General features: G+C 45.9%; 1 protein-coding gene across 1 annotated transcript; it reads left to right on the forward strand.

Moving 5' to 3' along the window:
• The first annotated feature begins 331 nt into the window (after positions 1 to 331).
• On the forward strand, positions 332 to 27,395 carry dusp27 (dual specificity phosphatase 27). The gene is made up of 6 exons (XM_081361788.1): positions 332 to 420; positions 1,359 to 1,463; positions 1,568 to 1,704; positions 18,046 to 18,277; positions 22,084 to 22,301; positions 24,433 to 27,395. Exons 2-6 carry the CDS (start codon positions 1,363 to 1,365, stop codon positions 27,039 to 27,041), a joined length of 3,297 nt encoding a protein of 1,098 aa, XP_081217914.1. The 5' UTR covers positions 332 to 420; positions 1,359 to 1,362; the 3' UTR covers positions 27,042 to 27,395.
• The last annotated feature ends 137 nt before the right edge of the window (positions 27,396 to 27,532 follow it).

A 27,532-nucleotide genomic window follows, 5' to 3' on the forward strand; every position in this document is an offset into this window, starting at 1 on the left:
ATAGATCGATAGATAGATAGATAGATAGATAGATAGATAGATAGATAGATAGATAGATAGATAGATAGATAGATAGATAGATAGATAGATTTTCTCTTTTGACAGATGGATGAATTATGTATTTGTAGCTTACAGAAGGAATTATGAGGTTGCATTGATGTACAAAATTGAATTAGTCTGAATAAAGTTAAAGTCATCAGCACAAATCCGAAAATTTCAAAAAGTCTGTGATGATCAGTGAACTATCAAGCTGGAGTTCGTCATGATAAACGCTCCGGCCCTTTAAGGGCCCCGGGGCCTCAGACCCCTGATGATGTCACACGGGCCGGTGGGAGTGTGAGGAACCTCTAAGTTTGGAGTCACACACACTCACACACACTCGCAGACCTCAGCGCTGGAGACGGAGCCTCAGACTCTCAGGTCAGCAGAACTTCATCAACTTTCACAGTTGCTTTACATCATAGCGACATACAAGTATTAGATATTGTTCTGTAGCTCTTTCTACACGCTTACACTGTCGTGTGTGTGTGTGTTTTTGTGTTTGTGTGTGTGTGTGTGTGTGTGTGTGTGTGTGTGTGTGTGTGTGTATGAGACCTCCCTGTTCCAGAAGAATCTCTGCAGCTGTCACACTCTATATATAGACACTCATTCTCACACGCACACACACACACACACACACACACACACACACACACACACACACACACACACACACACACACACACACACACACACACACACACACACACACACACACACACACAGGCCCAATCAGTCTGTTGTTGTCAGGTGTTTATGTGTCATGTTGTGTGTTTGACTGTAGTTGTAACTGGTAAAGTCTTCAGATCCTCAAACACATTCAGCTCGAGTTTCTGCTCTTCTGGATGTTCAGAACTAAAGCGTTTACTTTAGATATAGTTTGAGTTCTACATCCTGTTAGATTGATGTGAATAAACCTGAACTTAATGCGGTAACACTTTACAGTGAGGTTTCAGTTGTTAACAGTATTCAATGCACTGTGAACTAACAAGAAATAATTGTATAATTGTATAATAAAGAAATAATTTAAATAACTAACAAACACTGAATAATTGTATTTTTATTAACATTATCAAAGGTATAATGTTAATACATTAACTAATGTTAACTATAATACCTTATTGTTTTTGTTATATTAGTGCTAAGGTATTATATAATATTTATCTGTATCTGTTGGACTCCACATTCAAATGATGTCTGTCTGTCTCAGTTCAATTTCATATGAGCTTTATTATCATGACTGTGTATCACAATGTTCTGGTGTTGTTCTCTCTCTCTCTCTCTCTCTCTCTCTCTCTGCGGTGTGTGTGTGTGTGTAGTGTGATGGCGTCGTCGGCTGAGAGCATCAGTGCTGTGGAGGATCAGGATGGAGCCGCGAGTGTTAAACTCGTTCAGTCGCATTACTTGCGCTGTCCTTCTCCCAGGTTCACTCACACACCAACACTGAATATACCCCCAAACACTGTTAAATATCAGCTACACACACTTTATACAGCCTGACGTCATGTGTGTGTTTGATCTCCTGCAGTTTCTCCATGATGTCTGATCGCTTCTCCACGGTTTCGGACCGTTTCTCCATGATATCAGGCTCAGAAGCAGAAAGCATCTTCATGGAACCCATTCATCTGTCATCAGCCATCGCTGCCAAGAAGATCATCAGCGAAGGTCTGCGCAGAAGAGCTGGTTTAGCAGAAAACTTACATTATCACCCAGCCAGTAAACTTACATTATCACCCAGAAAACTTACATTATCACCCAGAAAAGTTACATTATCACCCAGTCAGTAAACTTACATTATCACCCAGCCAGTAAACTTACAATATCACCCAGAAAACTTACATTATCACCCAGCCAGTAAACTTACATTATCACCCAGAAAACTTACAATATCACCCAGAAAACTTACAATATCACCCAGAAAACTTACATTATCACCCAGCCAGTAAACTTACATTATCACCCAGAAAACTTACATTATCACCCAGCCAGTAAACTTACATTATCACCCAGTGAACTTACATTATCACCCAGAAAACTTACATTATCACCCAGCCAGTAAACTTACATTATCACCCAGTGAACTTACATTATCACCCAGAAAACTTACATTATCACCCAGCCAGTAAACTTACATTATCACCCAGAAAACTTACATTATCACCCAGCCAGTAAACTTACATTATCACCCAGTGAACTTACATTATCACCCAGAAAACTTACATTATCACCCAGCCAGTAAACTTACATTATCACCCAGTGAACTTACAATATCACCCAGAAAACTTACATTATCACCCAGCCAGTAAACTTACATTATCACCCAGAAAACTTACATTATCACCCAGCCAGTAAACGCCTCGGTTACGACTGTAACCTCGGTTCCCTGAAGAGGGAACGAGCGTTGCGTCGAGAATGACGCTATGGGGAACGCTTTGCGTGATGACGTCTTGAAGCACATGTAAAATCAGTCCAATGGTGTAGCGGGACGTCAGAGGCGGGTGACGTCACGTACCAGGAAGCTATAAAAGCCGGCCCGAAACAGAAAACGAAAGCTTCGTAAAAGTCTGAAGTCGAGCTGACAGGCATGAAGGAGATATGGCAAGGCGACGCAACGCTCGTTCCCTCTTCAGGGAACCGAGGTTACAGTCGTAACCGAGGCGTTCCCTTTCAAGGGAACTCCCGTTGCGTCGAGAATGACGCTATGGGGAACGTCTATACCAACGCCTCCATAGCTACGAATGTCTGTCCTGTGTGTAATCTAATAGAGCAGCACTAGGATGACAAAACATGAGACCCTGGAGCAGAGTCTAGATCCAAAGAGTAAAACCTGACGAAAGTGTGCGGTGAGGACCAGCCTGCCGCATCACAGACATCCTGTAGTGAAACTCCTGAAATAAGGGCCTTAGAGGCCGCCATACTCCTTGTAGAGTGCGACCGGACAGCCAAAGGAGAAGGCTGCCCAGCCGCCTCATAAGCAAGTGAGATAGCCTCGACCACCCACTTGCTCATTCTTTGCTTAGACACCGGCCCTCCCTTGTTAGGGGAGCCAAAGCAAACAAACAACTGATCACTTCTGCGCCACAGGGCAGCTCTGTGGACGTAGGCGTCTAACGCCCGAACTGGGCAAAGCAAATTATTAGCCTCCTGGTCCGCATTCTGGAAGGGAGGAGGACAGAAGGCCTGCAGAACAATAGGTCTGGCCACATTAGTGGGGACCTTGGGGACATAACCCGGTCTGGGATGGAGAAAAGCTTTCACCATACCCGGAGCAAACTCTAAGCAGGACGGAGCAACCGACAATGCTTGAATATCCCCAATTCTCTTAAGAGAAGAAATGGCAAGAAGGAAAATAGCTTTCAAAGTCAGAAACTTTTCCGAAACCTCCTCAATGGGCTCAAAGGGGGCCAGGGACAGGCCTTGTAGAGCAATGGACAAGTCCCATGGCGGCACCCTAGAGCGGACTGCAGGCCTCAGCCTCCAAGTGCCACGAAGGAAACGAGATACCAGAGGGTCCTTCCCCACAGACATTCCACCCAAAGGAATGTGGTAAGCACCTATGGCCGCCACATAGACCTTTAAAGTGGACGGGGTCAGACCTGCAGTGAACCGGTCCTGCAGGAACTCCAGCACTGTACCAATTGGGCAGTGGACTGGGTCCAACCGACGGTCACTACACCAAGAAGTGAATACTCTCCACTTCAGGGCATAAAGTTTCCTCGTGGAGGGAGCTCTGGACTGTAGAATGGTCTCAACAACCTCAGTTGAGAGACCTGACTCTATGAGCTGGGCCCCCTCAGAGGCCAAGCCCACAGGTTCCACAGTTCTGGGCGGGGGTGAAATATTGAGCCCCCTGCCTGGGACAGAAGGTCTCTCCTGACGGGTAACTCCAGAGGATGCCCGTCGAGGAGGGAGACCAGATCGGGAAACCATACTCTGCCCGGCCAACGCGGGGCTATAAGAAGCAGGCAAACCCGGTCCCTGCGAACTCTCTCCAGAACTCCCGGGAGCAGAGCAACTGGGGGAAAGGCGTACAGACGTAGCCTCGGCCACGTCTGAACCATAGCATCTAGTCCCAGAGGAGCTGAATGCGTGAGGGAGAACCAAAGTGGACAGTGAGAAGTCTCTCGAGACGCAAACAGATCCACTTGTGCTTGGCCGAACTCCCTCCATATCAGCTCCACCACCTCGGGGTGGAGCCTCCATTCCCCGGGCCTCGGCCCCTGCCTCGACAGAGTGTCTGCTCCTATATTCTGGACCCCGGTGATGTAAGCTGCCCTGAGTGACAGTAACTTCCCCAGGGACCACAAGAGGATATGGCGTGCCAAGTTGGATAACGGGCGCGAGCGCAAACCCCCTTGGTGGTTGATATAGGCGACTACCGAAGTGTTGTCCGTATGTACTAGCACATGGTGTCCCCTGAGATCTGTGATAAAGCTCCTGCAGAGCCCGGAAGACAGCTAACATCTCTAGGCGATTGATATGCCAGGAACGATGATGGTCTTCCCACAGACCTTGAGATGAGCGACCCTCCAGGATCGCTCCCCAACCCGTGAGGGAAGCATCCGTCGTTAGCAGTTTGCGACGACAAGGAGCTCCCAACACTGGGCCCTGGGACAGGAACCAAGGTTTCTTCCACATAACCAGGGCACGTAAGCATCGCCGCGTGACCCTGATTGTGCGAAATGGGTTGCCCCTCGGGGAAAACCCCCTGGTCCTGAGCCACCACTGCAGGGGCCTCATGTGCAGCAGTCCAAAAGGTATCACGTTGGAAGCTGCTGCCATGAGACCCAACAGTCTCTGGAACTGTTTGACAGTGAGTAGCTGGCCTAGCTTTACACTTTTCACAGCTGCAAGAATGGACTCTATACGTGGCGGTGACAGGCGCGCCTGCATCGACACTGAATCCCACACCACGCCTAAAAAAGTGGTCCTCTGTAGTGGAGAAAGCACACTCTTCTTGGCGTTCAGCCGTAACCCCAGCTCTTTCATATGGGCGAGAACAACATCTCGATGTTGAACCGCCATCTGCTGCGACTGAGCTAAAATCAACCAATCGTCGATGTAGTTCATAATGCGAATGCCCTGGAGGCGCAGTGGCGCCAGAGCTGCATCCATGCATTTGGTGAAAGTGCGGGGTGATAAAGCTAGGCCGAATGGAAGAACACGATATTGGTATGCTTTGCCCCCGAAAGCAAACCTCAGGAACTTCCAATGACACGGACGGATGGAAATATGGAAGTATGCGTCCTTGAGATCTATCGTGACAAACCAGTCCTCGGACCTGATCTGTGGCACGATCTGTCTCAATGTCAACATTTTGAACTTGAGCTGCATGACTGACTCGTTCAGAACTCGAAGATCCAAAATGGGACGCAATCCCCCGTCCTTTTTTGGAACTATGAAGTACCGGCTGTAAAACCCGGTTTCCCTGTCGGAGGGAGGTACATATTCTATGGCCCCTTTCTCTAACAAAGTGTTTACTTCCTGTTCCATAACCAGAACCTGCTCGGGGCCCACCACTGTGGGCAGGACCCCCATAAACCGAGGTGGGCGTTTCTTGAATTGTATCTGATACCCTTTTTCTACGGTCTGCAGGACCCAACGAGAAACATTTGACAGTAGCTTCCATGCTGTCAAAGATTCTACTAGAGGTACCAGCCTCTCGAGACTGGTTTCTGGATTTTGTTGTTGTTGAGCAGTCAATTCGACGCCCTGTAACGGCGCACCGGCAGGGAGCGACCGAACAGACTGCTCTAACACCCTCCTCGGAGGGGGCGGGCATCCCGAGGCCACTACGTTTCCGGGTGGTCCTTGAGATATGTGCTCGCCGGAGACCGCTGCGCCCTGTAACACCGATGGCGGCAGGGTTGGCAGAACGGTCCCCTGAGGGTACCGAAGAGAGACGGGCACCGTAAAAAGAGGTGTTAACCGCTCTGCTTCGGGGGGAACTACCCTCATTAATCCTGAGCCCTCGGACATCAGGATTTCTTCCCAGCAGCCTTCTTGGCGGTAATAACGGTCCGCAGATCCGTTCTACCCCTCGAAGACTGCTGGGTTTGAGCGCGCCCTCCGTGTCCCCGAGATTTTTGTGGGGGAGCACGAGAGGACACGCTCTGCTTCTGAGTGGCACGATGCTCAGCACCCTTTTTAGAGGAGTGAGGCTGCTCCCGCTCAGCAGCCTCATAGAAAGAACGGCGGGGAAGAAGCTTTTGAAGAGCAGATGCTTGTTTAGCGGCTTCTTGTGATTTTGCAACCGCAATATTTACTGCATCCCCAAATAACCCGGCAGTGGAAACCGGAGCGTCTAACAGAACATGCTTCTCTTTGTCCTTAATATCGCTCAGGTTGAGCCACAGATGCCTCTCAGTGGCCACCAGGGCTGCCATAGACCGCCCGATAGATTTAGCGGTCTCCTTGGTGGCTCTGAGAGAAACATCCGTGGCTCTGCGCAGTTCAGCCACAGTGTCGGGACCGATTCCCCCGCCCTCCTCTAAATCCCCCAATAATTCTGCCTGATAGGCTTGTAAAATGGACATCGTATGCAGACACGCTGCAGCTTGACCAGCGGCTGCATACGACTTATTAATCAGGGTGGATGTCAACTTTACTGGCTTTGAGGGAAGTGTAGGAGCCTTCAGGGAAGATGCCGTTGCTGGAGAGAGATAGCCCGCGAGCGTCTCTTCCACCTTCGGCATCTCCCCATAACCATGCTCTTTATATTGTGAAATGGTGGAATATAGAGAGGTGTGTGGTGTGTAAACTCTGTAAGAGACTGGTCTCCCCCACGATCTCGACACCTCGGTGTGGAGATCGGGGAAAAACGGCAGGCTCCTACGCTGGGGCTGAGCACGAGATGGCAGGAAGCGTTCGTCGAGTTTACTTTTTAAACGAACGTCCTGCCTATCCTCTGGCCACTCAATAGACAATCTGTCAACTGCTCTCGTGATCACATCGAGCAGTTCTTCAAAAGCATGAGACTGAGGTGGCGAATCCTCAGACTCAGCATCAATACTTACAACATCCAACTCCTCAGAGCTGGATAGTTGCAGTACTGGTGCCTCTATCGGGGGGGAAGTAACCGCAGCGCGTGCTTCCACACCCTGATGAGAGGCACTGGATCTGTCAGAAAGAGGCTGAGATAAGGCAGAGCCCGTCTCAACATCCACTGACAGATCCATTTGCGAACCCCAGGTCTGAGATCGCCGCCGAGCCTCAGCCGCGGCGGGACCCGAGCCCTGGGGAACGTGGTCGGGATTGAACCGAGCCAAACGGGATCGGAGCGTACGCAATGGAAGCGCACAGCAATGCACACAGTCACCACCCTCGAGTGCTGACTGGGCATGCTCCTCTCCCAAACAAACAACACAAAGAGTGTGTGTGTCACCTCCCGTTAAATAACGCGGGCAGGGATGGACACACACTCTAAACTGCTGCTTGCTCGCCATACTGAATATAATATAAATATAGACAGACAACACCAAATAAGACAGACAGATTTCAACACAGAGCGCAACTGAAGACTCAGAAAGCTTTCGTTTTCTGTTTCGGGCCGGCTTTTATAGCTTCCTGGTACGTGACGTCACCCGCCTCTGACGTCCCGCTACACCATTGGACTGATTTTACATGTGCTTCAAGACGTCATCACGCAAAGCGTTCCCCATAGCGTCATTCTCGACGCAACGGGAGTTCCCTTGAAAGGGAACTTACATTATCACCCAGTGAACTTACATTATCACCCAGAAAACTTACAATATCACCCAGTAAACTTACATTATCACCCAGTGAACTTACATTATCACCCAGTAAACTTACATTATCACCCAGTAAACTTACATTATCACCCAGCCAGTAAACTTACATTATCACCCAGTGAACTTACATTATCACCCAGAAAACTTACAATATCACCCAGTAAACTTACATTATCACCCAGCCAGTAAACTTACATTATCAGCCAACCAGTAAACTTACATTATCACCCAGCCAGTAAACTTACATTATCACCCAGAAAACTTACATTATCTCCCAGTAAACTTACATTATCACCCAGAAAACTTACATTATCACCCAGTAAACTTACATTATCACCCAGTAAACTTACATTATCACCCAGAAAACTTACATTATCACCCAGTAAACTTACATTATCACCCAGTAAACTTACATTATCACCCAGCCAGTAAACTTACATTATCACCCAGTGAACTTACATTATCACCCAGAAAACTTACAATATCACCCAGTAAACTTACATTATCACCCAGCCAGTAAACTTACATTATCAGCCAACCAGTAAACTTACATTATCACCCAGCCAGTAAACTTACATTATCACCCAGAAAACTTACATTATCTCCCAGTAAACTTACATTATCACCCAGAAAACTTACATTATCACCCAGTAAACTTACATTATCACCCAGTAAACTTACATTATCACCCAGAAAACTTACATTATCACCCAGTAAACTTACATTATCACCCAGTAAACTTACATTATCACCCAGCCAGTAAACTTACATTATCACCCAGAAAACTTACAATATCACCCAGAAAACTTACATTATCACCCAGCCAGTAAACTTACATTATCACCCAGCCAGTAAACTTACATTATCACCCAGCCAGTAAACTTACATTATCACCCAGAAAACTTACAATATCACCCAGTAAACTTACATTATCACCCAGAAAAGTTACATTATCACCCAGTCAGTAAACTTACATTATCACCCAGCCAGTAAACTTACAATATCACCCAGAAAACTTACATTATCACCCAGCCAGTAAACTTACATTATCACCCAGCCAGTAAACTTACAATATCACCCAGAAAACTTACATTATCACCCAGCCAGTAAACTTACATTATCACCCAGCCAGTAAACTTACATTATCACCCAGAAAACTTACATTATCACCCAGTAAACTTACATTATCACCCAGAAAACTTACATTATCACCCAGTAAACTTACATTATCATCCAGAAAACTTACATTATCACCCAAAAAACTTACATTATCACCCAGAAAACTTACATTATCACCCAGTAAACTTACATTATCACCCAGTAAACTTACATTATCATCCAGAAAACTTACATTATCACCCAAAAAACTTACATTATCACCCAGTAAACTTACATTATCACCCAGAAAACTTACATTATCAGCCAACCAGTAAACTTACATTATCACCCAGCCAGTAAACTTACATTATCACCCAGAAAACTTACATTATCTCCCAGTAAACTTACATTATCACCCAGAAAACTTACATTATCACCCAGTAAACTTACATTATCACCCAGTAAACTTACATTATCACCCAGAAAACTTACATTATCACCCAGTAAACTTACATTATCACCCAGTAAACTTACATTATCACCCAGCCAGTAAACTTACATTATCACCCAGAAAACTTACAATATCACCCAGAAAACTTACATTATCACCCAGCCAGTAAACTTACATTATCACCCAGCCAGTAAACTTACATTATCACCCAGCCAGTAAACTTACATTATCACCCAGAAAACTTACAATATCACCCAGTAAACTTACATTATCACCCAGAAAAGTTACATTATCACCCAGTCAGTAAACTTACATTATCACCCAGCCAGTAAACTTACAATATCACCCAGAAAACTTACATTATCACCCAGCCAGTAAACTTACATTATCACCCAGCCAGTAAACTTACAATATCACCCAGAAAACTTACATTATCACCCAGCCAGTAAACTTACATTATCACCCAGCCAGTAAACTTACATTATCACCCAGAAAACTTACATTATCACCCAGTAAACTTACATTATCACCCAGAAAACTTACATTATCACCCAGTAAACTTACATTATCATCCAGAAAACTTACATTATCACCCAAAAAACTTACATTATCACCCAGAAAACTTACATTATCACCCAGTAAACTTACATTATCACCCAGTAAACTTACATTATCATCCAGAAAACTTACATTATCACCCAAAAAACTTACATTATCACCCAGTAAACTTACATTATCACCCAGAAAACTTACATTATCACCCAGTAAACTTACATTATCACCCAGAAAACTTACATTATCACCCAGTAAACTTACATTATCACCCAGAAAACCTACATTATCACCCAGAAAACTTACATTATCCCCCAGTAAACTTATATTATCACCCAGTAAACTTACATTATCACCCAGTAAACTTACATTATAACCCAGAAAACTTACATTATCACCCAGAAAACGATACTTGGTTACTCACGTAACCTCGGTTCTCTCTAGAGAGGGAACGAGTATTGCGTAAGCTTGCTTACGCAGCGGGAAAAGCCTTCTTTTCTCGAGATACTGAAACCAAAAAATTATCCTTAATTTTCATATTTTGTCAACGCAGTGCAGCTGTAGGCAGCTGAGCTAGAGCGGCATACTGCGCGCTCATTGGCTGCCTCGCGGCAACTGCTTAAGCCTACCAGTGAGCCTGGCGTGACGTCACGCCCAATGGGGGCGCGCGCGACTTCGCGCGTCACAGCCCGCCAGAATGGGCGGCGTCAGAGCGTATATAAGGAAGGCTCGTAGGCTATATTCTCTGTTTTCTGTCGACTGAAGCGACGCGAGCGATAGGCTCAGCACGGTCAGGGAACGCAATACTCGTTCCCTCTCTAGAGAGAACCGAGGTTACGTGAGTAACCAAGTATCGTTCTCTTACGAGAGGTTCTCTCGTATTGCGTAAGCTTGCTTACGCAGCGGGAACCCTTTGTCCACGCCGTGCGAGCCTAACAATCACATATGACTGATAGAAAAGCATAGAGGTGATCAAACAGGTGGCCAGCGGTGCGGGCCAACACATGTTCATAAGCACACATAGGGAAAAAACACAGAACGGCACTGCCAGTTCATGTCACTGATACCCTGAGCGTGCAGCTCAACAGACAAGCTAATCGGTAATACAGCCTGACCCTTGGGCAGGACATGACACACGACTAGACTGACAGAAGTTTAGCCTGCATAGCGGGAACTTCCAGGTTATAAAACCTAACAAATATGGAGGGGGACGCCCAGCCCGCCGCCTTACAAATGTCATCAATGGAAATCCCACTGGACCATGCCCACGATGAGGCCATGCCTCTGGTGGAATGAGCCCGTATGCCTAGCGGGCATTGCAGGTCTTTGGACGCATAAGCTGCTGCAATCGCGTCTACTATCCATCTGGACAGTGTCTGTTTCGAATCGGCGCAACCCTTGGTGCGCCCGCCAAACGAAACGAAAAGCTGCTCTGAGAGCCTGAAGGCTGCAGAGCGCATCACGTAACACCTTAACGCCCTAACCGGGCAAGGGCGGTTAACCCCTTCCTCGCTGCTGGAGGACGGCAAGGCCGACAGGGTAATGATCTGAGTCCTGAAGGGAGTGCCTAACACTTTGGGGACATAGCCGTGCTTCGGTTTGAGAATGGCTAACGAGTCGTTAGGTCCAAACTCGAGGCACGACGCGCTGATGGACAGCGCATGTAAATCACCCACACGTTTAACTGAAGCCAGAGCTAGCAGAAAAACGGTCTTAAGCGTTAAGTATTTCAGCTCCACAGAGTCCAAAGGCTCAAAGGGATGCGCTTTTAATGACTCTAGGACCAGAGACAGGTCCCAAATAGGAACCGACGGGGGCCGCGGAGGGTTCATTCTCCTGGCCCCGCGTCGAAAGCGGGTAATGAGTTCATTTCTGCCCAGTGCACGGCCGCGCGCCGACTCAGCGAACGCTGCTATGGCCGCGACATAAACTTTGAGCGTGGAGGGGGACCTGCCCGCGTCCAACGTCTCTTGGAGGAATTTCAATACCTGTGGGACTCCACAGGTCTGAGCATTAGAACCCATATTCACACACCACTTGTTAAACACTGACCATTTAGACGCATAGAGCCGCCTCGTCGAGGGGCTCTGGACTGCGTGATCGTGTTAATTACCCCTTCTGGCAGATCAACGAGTAATCGTTGATTATCCACGCATGCAGAGACCAGTGCTCTGGATGGGGATGCAGAATCGAGCCTCGGGCTTGAGAGAGAAGATCTCTCCTCACCGGAATCGGCCATGGGGCTGTGTCTGCCAGTCTCATTAGCTCGGGGAACCATGCTTGGTTTTCCCAGCGTGGGGCTATGAGGAGCACTGCGCAGTTCGCCTCCCTGATTCTCGTTAGCACTTGAGGTAGCATCGAGATCGGTGGGAACGCGTACAGCGGGGCGCTGGGCCAGGTCTGGGCCAGCGCGTCCTCCTGTTTCGAGAAAAAAACTCTGGCACTAAGCGTTCTCGCTTGTGGCGAAGAGGTCGATCTTCGCTTCGCCGAAACGACGCCAAAGCGTCCGTATCGTCTGGCGGTGTAGAGACCATTCCCCTGGGGGAACGTTGTCCCTTGACAGTCTGTCCGGGCCGTCGTTCAAACGACCGGGTACATGAGCTGCCCTTAAGGAGCGCAACGGGCCTTGAGCCCAGGATAGGAGGCGTTCTGCGAGCGCGCACAGGGTTCTGGATTCGATTCCGCCCTGGCGGTTCACGTACGACACCACTGACATGTTGTCTGAGCGAACTAGCACATGGTGTCCCCGTAGGAGCGGTAGAAAGTGCTTCAGCGCTTTCTCGACCGCCAGCATCTCTAGACAGTTTATGTGAAGGTCTTTTTCCGTATTCGACCACGGGCCGCAAATCGGACTGCCTTCGTGAGTCGCTCCCCAACCCATGTTGGACGCGTCTGTCGAGATCACTTTTGCGGTGTGCGATGGTTCCCATCGACACTCCCCGCTGATACCATTCGGCCGCCAGCCAGGGCTGCAGGGCTGTAACACAGCGCTGAGTCACTCTGATTGGAACACGGCCCGAAGTCCATGCTTTGCGGGGCATTTCCGTTTTTAGCCAGCGTTGAAGCGGGCGCATTCGGAGTAAACCCAGCTGCAGGACAGCTGCTGCTGATGCCATGTGGCCCAGCAACCTCTGAAAAGTTTTTAATGGAAAAACTTTTCCCTCCTGAAAAGAGGCGGCGAGGTGTCGAACACAGCACGCGCGCTGTACGGACAGTCTGGCCGTCATCGCCGCCGAGTCCAGATCTATACCCAGAAAAGTGATAGACTGGCTGGGGGTTAAAGAGCTCTTGTCCCAGTTCACGGAAAGACCCAAGCTTTGCAGGTGAACGAGAAGCGCTTCTCTGTGGGAAACTAGTTCCTCCGCTGAGCGCGCTATAATGAGCCAATCGTCCAGATAGTTCAGGATTCGCATTCCCCTCGATCTCAGGGGTGCGAGAGCCGCGTCCATGCACTTCGTAATTGTACGGGGTGCCAGGGATAGGCCGAACGGCAGGACGGTGTACTGATATACCTGGCCGTCGAAGGCGAATCTCAAGAATGGCCTGTGACGGGGTATAATCTGGATCTGAAAGTACGCGTCTTTCAGGTCGAGAGATATGAACCAGTCCCCCGGGCGAATCTGCGCGAGGATTTGACTGGTTGTGAGCATTTTGAACGGCCGTTTCATAAGCGTTCTGTTCAAATATCTCAGGTCCAATATAGGTCTGAGTGCTCCGCCCTTCTTGGGTACGAGGAAATAGCGGCTGTATACGCCTGCCTCGGAACCCGGAGGGAGAACCCGTTCTATCGCCCCTTTGTGCAGCAAATTCGCTATTTCTGTGTGAAGCAGATGCGCTGCATCTGCATTCACTATAATCTCGGCCCGAGAGCGATAGCGCGGCGGGCGGCGAGTGAATTGAAGCGAATAGCCCTTTATCACTGTGTTCAGTACCCACTTCGACACTCCCTGAATAGCTTCCCATGCATTTGCACTCAAAGCTAGGGGTCGAATCGCCTCTGAGTCTCGCCCGCCGCACAGCGCGGGACGGGGGATCTGTGGCGGTGTAAGCGCGGGTCGCGCAGTGGCAGTGAGGGGGAACGGGAGTTTGCCGATGGCGGCAGCCGGCTGAACGGCGCTGTGAGGGCGCGTTGTGTATGACGGCTCGCGGCGCGGAAGCGGGGCGGGCTCGAGCATGTTTATCGGAGTGTGCGTGCTGTAAAGCGGGCACAGAGCTCCTTGTTATCACACAGTCGGTGGCTGACTCGTACGTGTTTACATGAGAGTGTGCGCGCTGTGTAGCGGGCACAGGGCTCTTTATTAACACACAGCCGGTGGCTGACTCGTACGTGTTCACATGAGAGTGTGCGCGCTGTGTAGCGGGCACAGGGCTCTTTATTAACACACAGCCGTTGGCTGACTCGTACGTGTTCACATGAGAGTGTGCGCGCTGTGTAGCGGGCACAGGGCTCTTTATTAACACACAGCCGGTGGCTGACTCGTACGTGTTTACATGAGAGTGTGCGCGCTGTGTAGCGGGCAAAGGGCTCTTTATTAGCACACAGCCGTTGGCTGGCTCGTGCGTGTTCACATGAGAGTGTGCATGCTGTGTAGCGGGCACAGGGCTCTTTATTAACACGCGGCCAGTGGCAGAATGATCTGTTCCCCAAGCGTGTGAGACAGAGCGAGCACTGTGTAGGTGTGAGCACTGAAGTGTGGGCACGTGACCTACAGTTATCACTCGAGCGGCCGTAGCGCGCTTTATGTGAGTGCACTCTGTGGGGTACACAGGGGGATTTGTGCTTGTGTGTAGCGATGAGCACTGGGAAGTGGGCAAGCTTACTACACTTATAACACTGACGGCGTGAGCCGAATTTATGTGAGTGCACACCGTGGGGTGCACAGGAAAGATTGTGTTTGTGTGTAGCTATGAGCACGGAACGTGGGCATATAAACTACACTTATAGCACTGACGGCGTGAGCCGAATTCGTGTGAATGTCCCCGTGGATGGACAGTGGAGATTGTGCTTGTGTGTAGCAATGAGCATGGAACATGGGCATATAACTACACTTATAACACTGACGGCGTGAGCCGAATTTATGTGAATGCACTCTGTGGGGTACACAGGGGAAATTGTGCTTGTGTGTAGCAATGAACACAGGGTCGTGGGCATATGTACTACACTCATAACACTGACGGCGCGAGCCGAATGACCAGACTTACACTTTTTATTTGATTTATCTGGGTTGCCGTAGAAACGGCGCTTGTATGCAGGCGAGAGAGTTGACAAACTGGCTCGTTGGCTGCGGTGGACACTACTGCAGTAGCCTTATCAAGGGGACTGGCAGAGGGAAACAAGTTAGCTTTGACGGGGGTCCGGCCGCAGCGGGACCTAACCGTCTTTTTCTCTCAGCGAGTGCTAGGAGGACTTTGCCGGCTTGGGTTTCGGCGAAACTCTAGACCGGGGACCTCGCGGATGTGGCGGCCTGTGCTGTTCAGCGGTAAGCGAAGTCATGGCTTGGGCCGCTGTCCTCGTAGCGCGAAGGGAGAGGTCCGTCGCGCTGAGCAGGTCGGTTAAGGCGGCTTTATCCGTACCTCCGTCGTCCACCCAGCGGAGGATGTGAGTCTGGAGATCCATCATTTTGTGCAGGGCTGAAGCGGCTTGACCAGCGGCAGAGACAGCGCGGCTGACAGACGCCGAAGTAGTCCTGCTGGTTTTGGGCGGGAGGGCAGACCTTGAGCGCCATCTCGCGGATGGGGGCAAAGGTGCGCTGCGACCGCCCGTTCGACCGGATGGTGATGCTTCATCCTCCGTTTCGTCCTCCCAGGCGACGGCATCGAGGGCGAGAGCCGTCGACTGCGCGTCGGAGAGCGGGGATGGAGAATGAGAGAGCGAGGCTCGCGGGAAGGGCTCCGGCGGAAGCCTGGCTCGGGTCTCGGGCTCCGTTGGTCCTTGAGAGCGGCGTAGAATCCCGCGCGGCCCAGGGACAGGTGGAGCGGGTTCCGTGAAGAGGTCGAGTCGAGCCCGCAGGGTCGACGTCGAAGCTCTTCACAGAAAACACAGCCGCCCGAAGACAACGCGACGGCTGCGTGGTTCCGGCCCAGGCAGAGAGCGCAGATAAGATGGCGGTCTCCGTAGCTGAGCCTAGAGCGGCATGAGCCGCACGTGGTGTGAAGCATTAGAGCAATGCTTCCGCTCCAGGATGTGCTGTAGAAAAACACACACAAACGAGCAGAACACACACACACAATGCAATGCAATGCAAGAAAAGGATAAGTATCGCCGGATAGCTGAGCTGGCACGGCAGGCTGAAGGCGGCGAAGAGATCGTCCGGCTTCCTCAGGCTGTCCTAAGCTGGCTCTTTAGCTTGATCCAAGAAGGCCACGGCGACGGTTTCTTCTCAGAGATCAGCGATGCGAGTGCTTCGCTGAAAAGACAGAAATCAGAGAATATAGCCTACGAGCCTTCCTTATATACGCTCTGACGCCGCCCATTCTGGCGGGCTGTGACGCGCGAGGTCGCGCGCGCCCCCATTGGGCGTGACGTCACGCCAGGCTCACTGGTAGGCTTAAGCAGTTGCCGCGAGGCAGCCAATGAGCGCGCAGTATGCCGCTCTAGCTCAGCTGCCTACAGCTGCACTGCGTTGACAAAATATGAAAATTAAGGATAATTTTTTGGTTTCAGTATCTCGAGAAAAGAAGGCTTTTCCCGCTGCGTAAGCAAGCTTACGCAATACGAGAGAACCTCTCGTAAGAGAACTTACATTATCACCCAGTAAACTTACATTATCACCCAGTAAACTAACATTATCACCCAGAAAACTTACATTATCACCCAGTAAACTTACATTATCACCCAGAAAACTTACATTATCCCCCAGTAAACTTATATTTTCACCCAGTAAACTTACATTATCACCCAGTAAACTTATATTATCACCCAGAAAACTTACATTATCACCCAGTAAACTTACATTATCACCCAGAAAACTTACATTATCATCCAGAAAATAACCCTGGTTAATTGACATCAGCTCAGTTCTCAAGAGTCAGCTTTATTTCTATAGCTCTTCACAGTACAGATTGATTCAGAGCAGCTTCACAGTAATAAAGAGGAGAATAACAGAATCAATGATGCAAACTTCATCAAATATGAGAATAATAAAGCAGCTCTACAGAAGATGATAGTCATTATTCAGATCAGTTCAGGTTTTGTTCTCAACATTACTGGTGTCGGTTCAGTACTACTACTTATACTGATCAAACCTCTAGTCTAAATTTGCGTGTCTAGCAAAAAAAATGTTAAAAATAAATAAAGGTTCCTGGAACGTTTTTCTAACATTCCTCATTAAGTTACGAAAACGTTATTTCTGAATGTTCTCAGAACGTCCAGGTTTGTAAATGTTCTAAACAGAGAAGTTTATGCTTAAATAATCTTAATTCAAATGGAAAACAAGATTATTTTTCTTGTATACGAATTTTTAGAAATTTGGACTGGATACAAGACAAAAATATTAATTAGGAAAAGCATTTTTTTGCAGTGTATCATTCTACAAACACTATGGTAATGTTCTTTTGAATGTTCTCTGAATGTTCTGAAACAAGTAGCAACATTTACAAACCGTTAGACGAACATCCAACTAAAATGTTTCAGAAAACGTTCCATGAATGATGTATAAATAAAGTTTTTGTGCTAAGGTTTTGAGAACATCATTAAAGACCAGATAACTTTGAATGAACGTTCTATTAATGTTCCTGGAACATCATTTGTTCATGTTTTGGAGAACTGTTGGAGAAATTTTTTTTTTTCAGTTTTGGTTCCTTCACTGTCACCATTGGCTCTTGTATATTCAACAATATTATTGATCTCCTGCACTGACACCATTATATGATAACTGAACTGAGCTGGACGATGACATCACGGTTTTCTCCAGAGCGGATATATATACAGTATATATATAGATATATATAAATATGAACTAAATTAATAACTTTTTTACAACAAAAATTAATCATCACTGAACTTACTTAAGCTGGACTGTGTCACTATTTTCTTCTAGAAACAAACTCTGTTGCATTATTTTCCTGTTATCTCTGTAAAGCTGCTTTGAAACACTCTGTACTGTAAAGCGCTGTATAAATATCTAGTTCTGAGTTGTCTCTGTCGGTCCTCAGAGCTGGAGTCGAGAGTCGCGAGGACGCCGGTGACCTCTGACCTCATGCTGGAGTCCGCAGAGCATCTGATGGTGGAGGACCTGTACAACCGTGTGAAGGACATGATGGACGACCGCAGCCCCTACAACACGCCGTGTGTGCTGGACATCCAGAGAGCGCTGATCCAGGACCGGTTCGAGGCGCCGCTCAACCCCGTGGATGAAGTCTGGCCCAACGTCTACATCGCAGAGAAGTGAGTCTCAGGATCGGATCTGTGTGACGAGAGGAGAAACACGGTTACTTTCCCTCACAGACAGCAGTAGTGTCGGCCCAGATCCGGCTCAGTAAAGTTAGTAAAGTTCTGAACCCGTAATATGAGTGTATGAACCCAGACAGCCAAGATTCGGCTCAGATCCGGCCCAGATCCGGCTGATTCATGGGTTCACACACTCATATTACGGGTTCAAAACTTTACTGACAGATTCTGTCCTTGATACATATGTTACATGTACTTACATAATAATAACAGTAAATGTTTATGATGGAATTGATATGATGTAAATTATGATGGATAGATGCACTTTTATGATGGACAGATGCACTTTTATGATGGACAGATGCACTTTTATCATGGACAGATGCACTTTTATGATGGATAGATGCACTTTTATCATGGATAGACACTTTATGATGGATAGATGCACTTTTTTCATGGATAGATGCACTTTTATCATGGATAATGGATAGATGCATGTTTATCATGGATAGGCACTTTTATGATGGATAGATGCACTTTTATGTTGGATAGATGCACTTTTATGTTGGATAGATGCACTTTTATCATGGATAGATGCACTTTTTTCATGGATAGATGCACTTTTATGATGGATAGATGCATTTTTATCATGAATAGATGCACTTTTATCATGGATAGATGCACTTTTATGATGGATAGATGCACTTTTATCATGGATAGATGCACTTTTATCATGAATAGATGCACTTTTATGATGGATAGATGCACTTTTATCATGAATAGATGCACTTTTATCATGGATAGATGCACTTTTATGATGGATAGATGCACTTTTATCATGGATAGATGCACTTTTATCATGGATAGATGCACTTTTATGATGGATAGATGCACGTTTATCATGGATAGATGCACTTTTATGATGGATGGATGCACTTTTATCATGGATAGATGCACTTTTATGATGGATAGATGCACTTTTATCATGGATAGATGCACTTTTATCATGGATAGATGCACTTTTATCATGGATAGATGCTCGTTTATCATGGATAGATGCACTTTTATGATGGATAGATGCACTTTTATCATGCATAGACACTTTATGATGGATAGATGCACTTTTATCATGGATAGATGCACTTTTTTCATGGATAGATGCACTTTTATCATGGATAGATGCACTTTTATCATGAATAGGTGCACTTTTATGATGGATAGATGCACTTTTATCATGAATAGATGCACTTTTATCATGGATAGATGCACTTTTATGATGGATAGATGCACTTTTATCATGGATAGATGCACTTTTATCATGGATAGATGCACTTTTATGATGGATAGATGCACGTTTATCATGGATAGATGCACTTTTATGATGGATGGATGCACTTTTATCATGGATAGATGCACTTTTATCATGGATAGATGCACTTTTATCATGGATAGATGCACGTTTATCATGGATAGATGCACTTTTATGATGGATAGATGCACTTTTATCATGGATAGATGCACTTTTATCATGGATAGATGCACTTTTATCATGGATAGATGCACGTTTATCATGGATAGATGCACTTTTATGATGGATAGATGCACGTTTATCATGGATAGATGCACTTTTATGGTGGATAGATGCACTTTTATCATGGATAGATGCACGTTTATCATGGATAGATGCACTTTTATGGTGGATAGATGCACTTTTATCATGGATAGATGCACTTTTATGATGGACAGATGCACTTTTATGGTGGATAGATGCACTTTTATCATGGATAGATGCACTTTTATCATGGATAGATGCACTTTTATCATGGATAGATGCACGTTTATCATGGATAGATGCACTTTTATGATGGATAGATGCACGTTTATCATGGATAGATGCACTTTTATGGTGGATAGATGCACTTTTATCATGGATAGATGCACGTTTATCATGGATAGATGCACTTTTATCATGGATAGATGCACTTTTATGATGGACAGATGCACTTTTATGATGGATAGATGCACTTTTATGATGGATAGATGCACTTTTATGATGATAGATGCACTTTTATGGTGGATAGATGCACTTTTATCATGGATAGATGCACTTTTATGATGGATAGATGCACTTTTATGGTGGATAGATGCACTTTTATCATGGATAGATGCACGTTTATCATGGATAGATGCACTTTTATGGTGGATAGATGCACTTTTATCATGGATAGATGCACGTTTATCATGGATAGATGCACTTTTATCATGGATAGATGCACTTTTATGATGGACAGATGCACTTTTATGATGGACAGATGCACTTTTATCATGGATAGATGCACTTTTATGATGATAGATGCACTTTTATGGTGGATAGATGCACTTTTATCATGGATAGATGCACTTTTATGATGGATAGATGCACTTTTATGGTGGATAGATGCACTTTTATCATGGATAGATGCACTTTTATGATGGATAGATGCACTTTTATGGTGGATAGATGCACTTTTATCATGGATAGATGCACGTTTATCATGGATAGATGCACTTTTATCATGGATAGATGCACTTTTATGATGGACAGATGCACTTTTATGATGGATAGATGCACTTTTATGATGGATAGATGCACTTTTATGATGATAGATGCACTTTTATGGTGGATAGATGCACTTTTATCATGGATAGATGCACTTTTATGATGGATAGATGCACTTTTATGGTGGATAGATGCACTTTTATGATGGATAGATGCACGTTTATCATGGATAGATGCACTTTTATGGTGGATAGATGCACTTTTATCATGGATAGATGCACGTTTATCATGGATAGATGCACTTTTATCATGGATAGATGCACTTTTATGATGGACAGATGCACTTTTATGATGGACAGATGCACTTTTATCATGGATAGATGCACTTTTATGATGATAGATGCACTTTTATGGTGGATAGATGCACTTTTATCATGGATAGATGCACTTTTATGATGGATAGATGCACTTTTATGGTGGATAGATGCACTTTTATCATGGATAGATGCACTTTTATGATGGACAGATGCACTTTTATGGTGGATAGATGCACTTTTATCATGGATAGATGCACGTTTATCATGGATAGATGCACTTTTATCATGGATAGATGCACTTTTATGATGGATAGATGCACTTTTATGGTGGATAGATGCACTTTTATGATGGATAGATGCACTTTTATCATGGATAGATGCACTTTTATGGTGGATAGATGCACTTTTATCATGGATAGATGCACTTTTATGATGGACAGATGCACTTTTATGGTGGATAGATGCACTTTTATCATGGATAGATGCACTTTGATGGATAGATGCACTTTTATGATGGATAGATGCACTTTGATGGACTTCAAAACAGAAAAAGCCATTCACTGCCATTATAAAGCTTGGACGAGCCAGGATATTTTTTAATATAACTCTGATTGTGTCCGTCTGAAAGAAGAATGTCATATACACCTAATGATGACTTGAGGGAGAGTAAATCATGGGGTAATTTCCATTTTTGGGTGAACTATCCCTTTAACTATATAATTACACTGTAGCAATGACACCTTAAAATAAAGTATAACCAAATCCTTTATAAAACCTTTACAATGAAAGTACAAGTAATCGACATTCTGACACAATTTGCATTAAACCCACATCATTCTTTTAATTTGTTTTTACAGGAACATGCAAAACATCAGTTTATCAGTCTAATGCTGTTGCTTTACTGTAGTAAATGACAGGCTGATATGTTTGCCTGTTCTCTGCTTCAGGTCAGTGGCTGTGAATAAATCCCGTCTCAAACGCCTCGGCATCACTCACGTGGTGAACGCGGGTCACGGCACCGGCGTCTACACCGGCGAGCTCTTCTACCAGGGCATGAACATCACCTATATGGGCATCGAGGTGGACGACTTCCCCGACGCGGACATCTCTCCGCACTTCCGCTCGTGTGCCGAGTTTCTGGATGATGCTTTGCTGACACACAGGGGTGAGTTTAGGAAACGTTCCTTTTAGTCATTATGATGTCGGAGGTTAATATTGTTTGTTTTTCAACAAAAAAAATCGGTAACACTTTACAATAAGGTTCATTTGTTAACTACCTTAGTTAACATGAACTAAGAATGAACAACACTTCTACTGCATTTATTAATCTAAGTTCATATTAATTTCAACATTTACTAATACATTATTAAAATCAAAGGTTGTATTTGTTAACATTAGTTAATGCACTGTGAACTAACATTAACTAAATGTATTGTATTGTACTGAAATGTATTGCTCATTGTTAGTTCGTGTTAGTCCATTCATTAACTAATGTTAACTAATGAACCTTATTGTAAAGTGTTACAATGTTTTCTTTAAATGTTTGGCTAAATGCGTAAAAATTGTAGCAGAAGACTTTACATCCAAATCTGTGAGTAACACACTGTTCCTGTCATAGATAAACAAACCGAAGATACCAAATTAACTCACCGGCCTGGACTCTGTCATGTCTCACTCGCTTATTTTTAGAGTTAGTGACACAGATATACAGGAACCTCTTCAGAATCTGAATCGAGTCAGGAGAACACGCCAGAAACTAAGATCACACTCTATAACGGTTCTGTATCGGCATTGATGATTCCATGAAGAACCTTTCACATCCAAAGAATCTTTCCATTCGGCTCTTTAGATTATTAAAATGTTGTTCAAACTAAGAAAAAAAATGATTCTTTTAAGAACTGATCACAGAAATGTTTGTGAGGAACCGGAAATGGTTCTTGGCATCACTGTGAAATAAACCCTTTGGATCTATAATTTTTAAGAGTGTTAGCAGTAAGAACGATTGCTTCTCTTTAATTTAGTCTTCTCTATCATGACGGTGTTTGATTATTATTTTTTAATAATTATTAATATGTAAACTTCCAGTTTCCAAAACATTCATCAGCTCATAATACTTAATGTTGCATAGATCTGATCTGACATTACAATCTAATTATTCCTGTAGATTCAGATCCAACCCTGATCAACACGCCTGTCCTCATTTGTTAGTCGCTTTGGATAAAAGCGTCAGGGTCAGTGAACCCATGGGCAACATGTGCTGCAGTTCAGAGGTCAACCACTAGAGGTGATCTTTCTGTCATCATTTACTGACCCTCATGACCTTCTTTCTTCTGCTGAACACAAAAGACAGTATTTAGCAGAATACTAGAGAATGATGACCTGAATCATCTTTTTCTGTGACTGTAGTCGCTCATCATCTAGTGCTCCACAACTGGAGGGTGATTAAATGATGAGACAGTTACGTTTTTGGGTGAACTATCAATATAACGTAATGGATTTGCATTTTAAAGTTGAGAATTTTTGTGTTATTTATTGCATATCAGATCTGAATGTGGTTCAGAATTTCTCTCCCCGTTAATAGAGGTTGTTTTGCCATTGATTGTTCTGTATGAATAGTCTGTCTTCTCCTTTTGTTCCTGACATCAGGCTCTGGGAGAGAATTTATGAAAGCTTGGCTCATGTATATTAACTAGGTCATGATGTAGCTTGATAATCAAGCGCACCCAGTCACATGATTCCATCAATGTTAATGAGCCAAGACTAGAGAAATTCAGTTGTCCGCAGGCCCTGTCCCAGCAAGCAATTTTGCATTTAAAATACGTCTAATAGCCATCTAATAGCTAAATTGTGACTACAGATTGACCATATCATGAAATTACACTTACATCTTGTAGATATTATTGACATTGGTAACATGATGGGATATCAACCATCTCATGCGCTGGCCAAAAACTACAATGAATCAGTTTTGACTAAGTGGGCTAAATAGCAAAGAACATGTCAAAGAAATGAAACCAAACACCTTGTAATCACTGTTAACTTCGCTAACATGATGGAATATCATACATCTCGCAAGTTATTTTGGCAAAAACGACATGCAGTGGTGGAAAGAGTACTGAAAAAACATAGTAGAGTAAAAAGTACTGTAATTGTAATGTAAAAAGTAATGATGGCTATTGCTTGCTGGGGTTGGAGGCTTAACATGCCAATTTACATTTTCACTGTGTGTGACAAATCTGATGAAATTGCGCAAATATGATAATGATGATGATTTTCTTTTATTCCCCTTCACGTAGGCAAGGTGCTCGTGGACTCGATGATGGGCGTGAGCCGGTCAGCCGTGCTTGTCGCTGCTTATCTCATGATCTTCCAGAACATGAGCATCATGGAGGCGCTGCTGGAGATCAGGAAGAAACGGGCCATCAACCCCAATGAAGGTTTCATAAAGCAACTCCGGCAACTCAACGAGACTCTAATGGAGGAGCGAGATGAAGATGACGACACCCTCAGCCAGTGCTCAGTGATTGACACGCGGGCCCGTCTCGACGAGGAGGAGAGCATGTTCGGGGTTAAAGCGGACTCTATCATGATGGAAGAAGAGGAGGACGGTGGGAGCGTCATGAGTAGTGTGGCTTCTTCAGCCGCTGCGCTAAGAGCACGACTTCTCAACGACCCGAACAAACCCGAGATGGAGGAAACCACACAGGACCCGTCGCTCCCTGGCAAAGACTGTGATGATGAAGATGGGGATGTTGACGCCATGATTAGGGAGTGGCAGAAGCGAAACGAGAAGTACCAAAACGAGGACTGGTGGGAAGCCCAACTTCTGTGCGACGGGGAGGACAACGAGGACAACGAGTCTCTGGCCGAGAGAAAGCAACCAGAGGACCTGGAGAGCGTGACCAGCGAAGATGTGCGAATGCTGAAGGAACGCATCAGACGCCGTCCCCGTCGACCCGCTTCAGATTCAGGATCCACAACCAGCAGTTACGCAGACCTCTGGAAGCAGCGACTGAAGGAGATCGAGGAGCAGGCCGCCGCTCGGTACCGGCTCAAAGAGGCCGACGAGGACACCAACAGCGAAGCCAGCCAGAAGAAGATCGACGACGACGTGGAGAGCATGCTCTCCGACAGCAGCTCCATGTACAACTTCTGCAAAAAGAACAAAGAAAATCTGACACCTTTGGAAAGATGGAAGATTAAGCGAATTCAGTTCGGATGGAACAAAAAAGACGCGGATAACGGGGAGCAAACGGAGCCTGAGACGGAAGCGCCTGCTCCCTCATTGGAGGACGTCAACTTAACGGCATATCAGAACTGGAAACTCAAGCAGCAGAAGAAGTTTGGCGGGGAAGAGAACAAGGATGAGATTGTAGAGATGAGTCGGGGCGAGGACACGGCCACGGTTAAGAGACGTCAGCGCAGAGAGGAGCTTCTGGAGCGCACACGGAAAACACTGGAGGAGAGCCAGTCGGTGTGCGGATGGGAAACCGAGAGCACCGGGAGCGTAATCCCACTGTCCGCCTTCTGTGCCGGAGCCTTTCCGATAGCAGACGATACCGTGTCAGTGCTGAGCGAAAGATCCTCTGTGCTGTCAGGGCGTAGCACTCGATCCCAGATCCCAGTTCCCCAAGAGCCTCCTACTCCGGCTCCGGTCTTGGGTCCGAATGGAGAGCCCATGGTGAACATCGCCAACATCCAAAACTGGATAGCCAACGTGGTCAATGAGACTCTCATGCAGAAGCAAACAGAGATGCTGATGGGAGCGAGTCTCGGCCCTTCCCGAGCGGGATCGGTGTTCAGTCTGGGAGTCTCGGCACGAGGAGCAGACGATGAGAAAGCCTCAGTGTTGAGCGGATCCACGTCTTCAAGCGTTCTCTCCCGGGGTCGAGCCGAATCCGTGCGGTCTGGCGGGAGACCTGAATCCGTGTTATCATCGAACCTTTCCTCGGTGTCCGGGTTGGGATCACGCAGGAGCAAGATTACTACGACCAGTGTCCCACTATACAGTCTCTTCCAAGACCAGGTGAACCTTCACAAACTGGACACCATGGAGAAAGAACTCAAGTCTGATATGCGGGACAAGATGGCGTCCTACGAGGTAAAGAAGATCGCAGAGGACAACAAGCGCAGTACGTTATACAAGAAGAAAAAAACAAAGGAGGACGATGAAGATGAAGCCGATCTTGGAAAATCCAATGGATTTGAGGATTTGGCAGCGCGTTCCTCTCAGAAACCCAAACCTAAAAGAGATTATGGGCGTTCAGGAATCCTGAACCTCCCGGCTTCAGCCAGGAACCCCACCAGCAACAGCAGTGTTGATGAGTGGCTCAAAAACGTAAGACCTCCTCCGAGCAAACCGAAGCCTTATGATGGAGACGCCGCGCCGTTGCGAATGTCTCGGCCGTCGTACGACGGGATCGAGGAACCCTCGGAGTTCGACTTCCCGAGCCGAAGGAGCTCAGTTTCAGTGGAAGCAGAAGAAGAGGAGTATAGCTTTTCCTCAAGATTCGCATCCAGGCATCGGGCTGATGCTGACATGGACTTGAGTCGAGATCCCAGTCCGGAGTTTAACGATCGATCCCGGAGATCCCCACTTTCGTATAATGGCTTGAGTGAAGCTGCTAATTACAGACCCAGGAGATCTTATGCTGGATCCGAGGACGAGGAGAGGACCAGTTATCAGAGCTACTCAGCAAAGCAGAAGTCACACGAGAACAGTGAGACTGTGAGGACGGGTAAACCGGGACGGGAAGAGGAGGACGACGAGGAGATGTCGGCTTATATTGCTCAGATCAAGCAGAGGGCGAGAGCAAGGCTGGCGCAAGAAATGGAGGATGATGAAGTTCTTTCCGCTTGGAGGAAACAGGAGGAGTCAAAGTCACACGTTCACAATAAAAAATAATTCATAAAATAAGCGCTTCATATGTGTGAAGTGACAGGCTTCCATTCGTAAAGACAAAACTGTTCAGTATGAGACGGAATGAAAGCTTGTTTGACATCGACCTTCAGTCCATACTGTATATAAAGAATACACAGAATAGCATCGCTTCATTCGTTATCAAGTGACACTTTTTTAAAATTCTCTTGTGTTCAGGTTTTGTTATGAACCTTCCGAAATTTAAGAGCATATAAACATCAGATTATATCACAAAAATAAAGGTACTGGCATCAATGTTTTTTTACAGTATATGTGGGAAAAAAAGATTTAGCTTATTAAAATGTTTTTCACACTAATAAAAAAAGGCAATTCTTTTAAGAGTTGATCAACTTTTTTGAGGTTCTTCTGTGGCATCACTGTGAAAACTCACTTATAGCCCCAAAATAATAATATATACAGTGAAAATAATATACGGTTCATTAAACACACATTGAAATTGTTACAAACTGCACACA

This window comes from Scardinius erythrophthalmus (assembly GCF_964197995.2).
Source record: "Scardinius erythrophthalmus genome assembly, chromosome: 3".
NCBI classification, from domain to species: domain Eukaryota; kingdom Metazoa; phylum Chordata; class Actinopteri; order Cypriniformes; family Leuciscidae; genus Scardinius; species Scardinius erythrophthalmus.